The 8,878-nt window shown below is 37.1% G+C and overlaps 2 protein-coding genes across 2 annotated transcripts; both read right to left on the bottom strand.

Moving 5' to 3' along the window:
* Positions 1-827: 827 nt before the first annotated feature.
* On the bottom strand, positions 828-4,489 carry LOC114841452 (zinc finger BED domain-containing protein 4-like; the record flags this gene model as incomplete). The annotated part of the gene is made up of 5 exons (XM_029126440.1): positions 4,315-4,489; positions 3,163-3,371; positions 2,553-3,116; positions 1,703-2,327; positions 828-1,055 (listed from the first exon to the last, which is right to left on the bottom strand). Coding segments are annotated over exons 1-5 (1,801 nt in total), but the record flags the coding sequence as incomplete, so codon positions are not given.
* A 1,189-nt stretch (positions 4,490-5,678) lies between these two features.
* On the bottom strand, positions 5,679-8,396 carry LOC107042688. Its single transcript, XM_015263836.1, has 4 exons — positions 8,290-8,396; positions 7,742-8,005; positions 7,090-7,639; positions 5,679-5,826 (listed from the first exon to the last, which is right to left on the bottom strand). Exons 2-4 carry the CDS (start codon positions 7,926-7,928, stop codon positions 5,679-5,681), a joined length of 885 nt encoding a protein of 294 aa, XP_015119322.1. The 5' UTR covers positions 7,929-8,005; positions 8,290-8,396.
* Between the last annotated feature and the right edge of the window lie 482 nt (positions 8,397-8,878).

The following is an 8,878-nucleotide window of genomic DNA, read 5'->3' as shown; positions in this document are numbered from 1 at the left end:
TTCGAATAGTTCGAACGATTCAAATATTCAATTCATTCGAATGGAAATATTTATATTATTATTATGACAAATCAAATGAGATAACTTGACATCTCTTAATCTACTCAAAAATTTTTTCATTCATCAATCAACTTCATTGATTGTTGCGGTGCTAATTTCAAGGTGGCTAGGTAGGAATTGAAGTCACAACAAGTGATTATTGACAAATCTGTTTATTGGAACGAAAATGGAACGAAAACCTAGATAATCAACTAACTAAGAAGACGTACAGTGATGAAACAGTATACGTAAATTCCCCTGTAACCCACAAATGTCGAAATTGTTAAGTGACAAAAAATTTAAAAAAATTCAGCTCAAGTTGATTCGAATGCTCCGGATTCATGATTGGATTACTAAGAGGGGAGCTGGATGAATACTAAATAAATGAGTCAATGGAATCACAATGGAATCTCCTCTAATGTTTTATCGCAAACGACCTCATATTCCGTAAGAACGTAAAAGCCAGTCTGTGACTTTATGTACGCAAATTGTCACTTTGAACAAACAAAAATTGATGGAAGGAAAGATATTTTTCCTTGTTATACTTGAATCAGTGTTACTTAACTATCAGTCTCATTTGATACTGTGAGAGTGAATGATACATATTGTAGGTATTCTTTCATCAATTTTGATGGTGTAATACATCTACAAGATCATGAGTGGTGCCTTCGCATTGAATCTTTACAAATTTTTGTTGAGGAAAATTATTATTTTAACATTTTCTGGGAGCAATCTTGATCGTAGATCGTTATCCGCCACCTGTCCGCACGTAGAAAAGAGTGTCTCACTGTCGACGGAAGAGGCGGGGATACTGAGATATCTACGGGCCAGGAACGCCAAATTGGGAAATACTGTAGAATTACTTCGCCACCAATCAAGAGGATCGTCTCCCTTCTTTAAAGGTGGAAGCAATGAATAACCAGCGATCTCTTGACGTGTGGCAGACTCTTGATCCCCTGATGTAGACTGATTCCCACGGATGACGTCGATAAAGTCCCAAAAATCGGATGCGTTTGCTGCAAAATTCAAATAATAAATATCCACAAAGTTAACGCGTTATTAATTGATGAAGCTGACCAATGACAGGTATCCTGGACTGGGCTGATTATGGAGTAGCCACTGTGGGACCACTTTTTTGAATAATATCATTCGCATGTCAGTTGAAGTCAACGATACAAGCGTTCAAGTTCCACTGAAATTTCAAGGAATTTCGTCATTGAAAATTCACAATTGGGTGGAAAAATTATTGAGAACTATAAATGTCAATTGAATTTCTCCTCGAAAATTAATAGAAAACTCGAAAATCCGATAGATATATTCTTGAATTTCCAGGACAGTGATACGAAATACGTTTTCCGGGGAAATAAATCATAATAATAAAAAAAAATTTCACAGAGAAGTCAATGTAATTCGGTATTGAATATTCATACACCATTGGAAATTCAAAGACTTTGAGGAATTCTCGTCTTCATGCTGCCTAAAATTCGGAAAATTCACAGAATTATCTGGAAAACCCGAATTTTCATTATTTTTCCCCCTAAATCACATTCTGTGCCACTGTGCTGGAAATTCGTAGTCGACTGTCCATGGAATTTAAATATTTTTTCGAAATTGTACAGTGAAAATTATTTTGATCACTCGATCAATAATATTCGAGACTTACACTGCTGGGACTGTTGACTGCCGCTCAATGTCTTTTGGCTGCTTGACGATTGACTACTGCATACGAACTCTTCCTCTATCTCCTCCAAAATCGCATCTTCTACTTCTTTCTGCACTTCCTGTGTGAAAAGAGCCCCCTTGCACCTGGGATCGAGGAATGTAGCCACTTTTTGCTCATTCAACTGCGGGAATCTGGCTGTGATTGACTCAATCAATCCTTCAGCTAGACTTCGCGATGGTGTCTCAGATATCCAGTCCGCGGAGAGCTTCTCCAATTTATGAATCATTCCCCGAATCAATGGAATGATCATGGAATAGGTGGGTGTCTTCTTCGCTGAAGCCTTCTCCGTCGCAATGACCAATGGCTCGAGTACCTTCACTACTCTCTCCAGTTCAATCCATTCAAGACCACTAATAGTTTCTTTCAGAGTAGTATTTGAAATCGCTACTGGGAGGGATTGTTTCAACTCTACAACTCGGTGTAACATTAGGTATTCGCTGTTGAATCTCGTGACCACCATTTGAACTAACGATAAGGGATTTTGAACTCCTCTTTCAAGTTGAGCATTCTTCAATGCTCTTCTAGCGGGATCAGAGTGATTGAAGTGAGTGACTATCCTACGAACCTGTGAAATTGAATTTTGAAATAATTGTNTGTGAAATTGAATTTTGAAATCATTGAACTTACCAAATGAATAATAAAACTGAACAAATGTATCCAATCTTCTTTTTTGTTCCCGACAAGTGTCGACTGGCCTCGATCAGATTTGTGGTTTAAAAATTCTTATGTTATCATAGTTAAAATAATTAACTATAAAATTAGTTCGAGAGAGAAGCGTTTAATTGCATACCTTTGTGAGCATTTCGTTCAATTCCGGGATGCCTTGTATAACGTCCTGAAGGGCAAGATTGACAGTATGTGGAAAACAGTACACACTATTCCATCCACCTGCAGAAATTGCTGATGTAATATTACGAGCATTGTCAGTCACGAAATACTTTGGAACGTTAGTTAAATCAGACAAAGCCCATTCGCTGAGCATGGCCTCCAAAGTATCTCTCAGGTTGCGTCCAGTGTGCTCTTTCAGTAAATTTTCTAATCCCAACGTAAAGTTCTTCAGCTCGAAAGTAGAAGTGACATAACTAGCTGTAAGTGACAAGTAGGAATGACCTGTTGCTGACTTCCAGCCATCAGTGGTGAATGATAGGCAATTAATTCCTTTTTCCACATCGTTCTTGAGTTCTNAAGTAGGAATGACCTGTTGCTGACTTTCAGCCATCAGTGGTGAATGATAGGCAATTAATTCCTTTTTCCACATCGTTCTTGAGTTCTTCCTCAACAGCTCTTTTGGTTTTTTCATAGAGTTCTGGCAGGAGATCTCTAGATATGTGTGTACGATCAAGAGGAGCATAGTCTGGAGCAAAATATTCGATAAGTCTATTGAACCCCCTTCGATTGACAACTGAGAAGGGTTCGAGATCGAGAACAATCATTTCTGTGATCAGTTCGTCAATTTTCTTCTTTTTTGTTTGACTCATCTGTCTCCTCTGCCTTTTCGAATGTGCGTGATGGTCAGATTCCTGCTTTCTTTTCTTCCTCTCCGCCTCACAGAGCATAGCAACGTCTGGATGTGCCGATGCTAGATGATTGAACAGCGGAGTTGTCGTACCTGAAGAAATTTTCGATCAAATGAGATTTTGTTAGAGAAATGTCGCAAGAAATTAGACTTCATTCTCGGATCTTGGTCAGCGAGAAAACTACTTGTTTCATCTCTAAATCTGGAGATACGCCTTTTTATATCATCATTTTCGAATGCTCTATTCTATCAACTGAAATTTATCTAGAGATGACTGTTCTGCAGGAAACTAATTCATCGATAGAAAATGAAAAGAAAAGAAGAGCATTGGACTTACATTTCTTTAACTCTGCGGCAGTGATATTGCAAAAAAAACATTCAAATTTTTCTTCTCTACCTTACGGGCATATTATGATTACGATTCAAATCCCAATTTCATCAATGTAAGTTTCACTACCGATCGTGGCTGACCTCATGACCTCGTGATCTCGGGTTTGAGGATCACTTCATGACCAGCGTTTCATGTATAAAATTATATAGAATCCGAACTCGATTGCGATCGAAAAAAAAGTAGTTATATGCACTCGGGATTTAAACCCGTGTCCTTTGTAGTGTTCTGCGCGGTGATTGACAGACTCACCACTGGACTAAGTCCCTCCTACCATTTGCAAATATCACCCCCTCCCCCCCAATACAAGAACAAAGGGTAGAACAAAGGGAAACAAAATGCCCATGCAGAACAAAGAAAATGCGATATGCATGAAGTAGCTAGCCACAAAAATAAGGAATGTACCTATGGATAATTAAACTTGGAATAACTATTTACAACTCTTCTAATTTTTACGGTGGTTGTCGAATGCTGAACAATTATTCAATTCTGAAGTTTTGTCCATGAATGTCTACGATTAACCCTCTCATTTATGCCCAAGACCAGAGTTGAACATCGAATCCAAGAGGGCTTAGTTGATTAATAAATTTACATTAGATAAATTCACCATCGTAATTTGGCCCCCAAAACTAATTAATCAGTACTTACCTTTTCTTATCTGCATTACGGCATCACAATAATTGCATTTCCCACATTTAATATCGTCCTTTCTCATTTCAGTGAAATACTTCCAAGCTACACTTCTTTGATTTTTTGATGTTTCTGCCCCATTTTCATCGTTATCTGATGGAACATCCTCTTCACGATTCTCATCATTATCCATTTTTGACTCAGATGAAATGGAAATGAATAATTAAATTCCAGAATATTGTGAATTTATTCACTGACACTCTACCTCCAGGTGGACAGATCGACTTTTAAGTCTTATGGCGCCGGTACGGTATAAACAATAACAACACCGACACTAGCGCCAGCCTGGTGACTTTTCAAAATTGGCATTAATCCGCATATGGCGGGAAACTCAAATCAGTATCCCTCACTATTCTGAACTTCCACTAGTTATTCAGACGTGAGAGTCAGAAATGAAAATCATAAGTCAGAGCCGGTAATGAGGGTTATAAATAAGGGTCAGAAATGATCGACGAGATTATGGATTCAGAATAAAGGTAATAAGTGAGAGTCGAAATTAAGTATCGAAAATAATAGTTAAAGATGAGAGTCAGAAAGGTCACAAATAAAGATTGTAAGTGAAGGTAAAAAAAATGACAAACAAATGGGTAGGAGGGAAGGTTTATATTGAATATGGGTTAAAATTGAGGGCCACGAGGGTCACTTTAGTCGGTATGTTTTACCGTCATTTTCTTATCTATATTATATTGTTGAGTCACTTTTCCAACTATATTACATTCCGGACGCTCATATTTGAATCTGGTGACCCTCAGTTTCGATGGTTATTCAATTTCGACTTCATTTCAACTGTTTTATTTTAATTTTATCAAAACTTCACGTTCTGAGGGAGATAAATATTTTCCCGGATTAAACTGAAGAACATGCAAATTGATGAATTTTAGTGGAATGAAATTCAATATGTTGTTTTTTTCATGGAGAATAAATCGGTCGGTATGAATGGAAAACGCAAGGGAATGTTCATTATTGAAGGAAAAAATTTTATTCGAGCATAGATTCTTGAACTGCAACAAAATGTCTCGTATTCCCCTCAATCGGAGGAGAATTACATGAAAATATTTTAACTGCAATTGATTTTTTTCTTTGTAACTAAAGCTGAACATATTTCACTAGTTAAGCGGTCAAACGGTTTCAATCCGTTTCAACTAGTAGTTTTCGCTGAATATGTCAAAATCGAATGTGGATATCAGAATTCTTGTTAGCATCTTTTTTTTAGAGCTATTCGAGAGCTATCAAAAAGGTCATTGTGAAAATCTCACTATCTCTCTTAGATTCGGAAATTTTCCGCAAAAATTCAGCTAATAATTTCGAAGAAGTTTCACCCATCAAACTTCCCAGACTTTTCTCCCAGAAGTCTTTCCCTGGGTGTGTCCTAACAAATGAAGAAGAGAGAACTCCTCCCTTCCATGTATTAGAGATACCACATAAACCGTCTCCTCATTGATGCATTTCCCCTTCACCAAATCGTCTCGGCTGTGAGACCAGAAAGAAATGATTCAAATTATTTGAAACTTTCGAATAATTTGACATTTTCAAATAATTCGAAGCTTCGAATAATTCGAAATTTTCGAATTATCCGATTCGTTTTTGGATCGAATTATTCGAATTCGATTCGCGATGAATTATTCGAATTTTCGAATATTCGCACACCCCTACTTATTTCCATTTGTTTGTTTACTATCTGCATAAAATATTTCAGTAGTTGATTGATCATAATTTTCTTTTTCCTTACCTTGATTGGAGTTATTTTTCTCTGTAGTTTTGTCGGGATTAGATTTCTTGATTGATTTGTGAGATGACTTAAACCTATGTTTGTTCTCGCTTCTCTTATAGGAGAACCTACTCTTATTGAATCTTCCTCTTTTAATTGGACCATATGTTTCACCTCTCATTGGCCTTTTCTTTCCTTTATCGTTACTTCTATATTGATCTCGACAATTGTTTCTATAATTAATCTTTGAATTGGAATTGTACCTTGGAGTCTGTTTAGAGTATCCCGGACCACTTGGTGCATTGTCATTGTTAATGATGTTTGGGCAATCTCTCGCCTTGTGATTCCCAAATTGATTGCACTTGTAGCACAAGTATCCTCTCCCTTTATTGGGACAGTCTGGTCCTTTGTGCCCATACGCCTGACAGGCAAAACACCTCGGCTCCTTGTGCTGTGCAAAATTAGCAGTTTTAAGATCTGAATCTAAGAGCTCACTTTTCGTCGTAGCTTCTTCTTCTAACATCGCAATTTTCAACTCGCCAAACGTTAAGCCCACTCCTATAGCTTTCTTTGTTACTTTTTCAATGATTTTAATATTCGGAAAAGCTTTTCTTACTGCATTGTAAAATGCATCTTTCTTTTCGCTTTCACTCAGAGGAATGGTGTCAGGAGCATTTTTATACGTTGCAATTTTCTCATCAAATAAATCATTAAACTCGCCAGCTGTCATTTTGTTTGGATTGTATCTCATATTATACAGGTCTTGTCTCACCGAGTGTGAAGTTACATTAAACTCGGCCATTTTTAATTCTTTTAATTTTTTCAATATTTCTTTTGGATCTTGTAGTTTGACGATTTTAGGGTGATAACTTCTATCCAAATGGTTTATCAGAATTTCTCTAACTTTATGCTTCTGTTCTGCAAGAGTTTCCTCATCCACAGTAACCAGAATGCTATCGTCAATGATGTGTAAGAGTTTATTCGTTTTGATTTCTGATGAAAAATAATCATAGAAATGTTCATACTTCATTTTGCTGTCCATTTTATAATCTCTTTTAAAGCTCATTCCTTTGTTAAGCAATTCTATTTGTAATTTATTTGTTACCTCGCTAGTTAATTGTTTCAACGGATTTTGATTGTTTCCTTGACTTGACTTTGTCTGATTAATTTCATTAATCTGCTTATTGACTATTGAACTAATTTGATTTTCTAGATTCGTATGCTCATTTGACGCCACTCCTCCGTCTAATTTTTTCTTGTTTGTTGTTACCTTAATTGATGATTCGACATTAGTGCGATATTCATTGAAAGTTCTTTTTACTTCTTCTATTTTATCGTTGTGCTTTTTGTCCAGGGCACTCAACAGCTCCTGTACTTCCTTTTTATCTTTTGCTCTCGCCTCAGCATTTATTTTCAACTGGTTTCTGTTCTCTGTTAAACTTTCATACAGTGCCTTTGTTGAAGTTATATTTGAGTTGCACAATTTTTCCACCATGCTCTTCAGCTCAGCCAGCTGTATGTCTACAGAAACTGTCTTGACAGTCTTGTTGCCGTTAGGCTCAACTGTTTCATCATCTAGATTAGATTTTATCAATTTCAATTTAATATTTACTTTATTGTCTGCTGTAATCTTGGGTTTCGGTTTGATTTGGTCAGTTTTGTCAACATTAATATTACCTGTGTTTTTCCCGCCTGCACTTATCTCGCCGCCATTCGTCTCGCCTCCAGTCAATTTGCTTGACTTGGACTCGCCTGTGGCCCTCGCCTCCGTGTTTCCCAAGTCTTTGTTCATGTTCCTTGACCTATACTCGATTACAGCTGTTGTTGACATTGGACTCTTCGGACCGTAACCTGGTAGATACATTGGCTTATTTTCGGCCAACAATGCAGCTTCTAACACAGTTAGACATCTCCATTGATCCCCTGTGAATTCTCTTTTATCTAATTTTAAAGAGACCGAAAAATTGAGGATTATTGTATCTGGTTACAGTTTTTGTATTCAGGTCCGAAATCCCAGACTCGACTTGCTAAACATAAACAAACCGAATCCAGGATGAGTGTGCTCTTCAGAAAATCTAAACATAAGACCTCCTCCAAACACACTCAAGTCTTTTATGATTGCAAGAGATTGATTTAATTTTCTCAAGCAATTTGACGTCTTAATATTCCGCGTTTCTAATGTGTATAGTATGCTCGCCCATTAACACGTATGCCTGATGTCTCACCTGTTACATATCCTGTTCCTTTGTCTGGTAGAACATACACTTTATCGTCTACTATTGCCAGGGAGACTAGTTCTCCCTCGTGGTTTCCTTCGATTAAATGTTGTCTGATCAGGAGTCTCTACACTTCATGCAAGAGTTCCTTATCAGCTGTAATTTTAATTTATAAATATCTTCGTCTGAAGATGGCAATTTCTAAAAATTCAATTTCTTTGGTTCGACCCGTCAAATATTTAATTTGTTATTCTCGCCTATCAAATACTTCTAGATTCAATATTCTTGCCAATTAAATATTTCGATTTTGATGCATCCTTAATTCATGAATTTCAATTTTGCACTAGTGTCTGTTGATTTTATTTTATTACTTTACATTACGCTGGTGGACCCCGCACACACGCGGAACGCGGCCGAGAAAGAGAGAATTTTTGTTTTTCACACCAATTTTTATATATACACACTAATTTTTATTTTTCTTTCTATTTCTTATTGTTCTCGCCTTGCTCGAGCAATGTGTGTGGGACTGCAGTCGTCCCTCTCTCTCAGACGCACCCCGGTTGCACGCGCAACCCACCCGTTGCGTCTACTTGTTGAA

The sequence above is a fragment of the Diachasma alloeum genome, unplaced genomic scaffold (genome assembly GCF_001412515.2).
Source record: "Diachasma alloeum isolate Michigan unplaced genomic scaffold, Dall2.0 Dall_scaffold_00504, whole genome shotgun sequence".
In the NCBI taxonomy this organism is placed as follows: Eukaryota; Metazoa; Arthropoda; class Insecta; order Hymenoptera; family Braconidae; genus Diachasma; species Diachasma alloeum.
The sequence above is the reverse complement of the archived record's forward strand: the minus strand, read 5'-3'. Positions and strand labels throughout refer to the sequence as shown.

Coding starts and splice junctions, on each gene's coding strand:
- LOC107042688 (XM_015263836.1), bottom strand. CDS start 7,928: ATGTATCTACCAGGTTACGGTCCGAAGAGTCCAATGTCAACAACAGCT. Junction 7,640..7,741: donor TGCAGGCGGGAAAAACACAG/GTAATATTAATG, acceptor AATCTAATCTAG/ATGATGAAACAGTTGAGCCT. Junction 5,827..7,089: donor AAAATGGACAGCAAAATGAA/GTATGAACATTT, acceptor CTGGTCTCACAG/CCGAGACGATTTGGTGAAGG.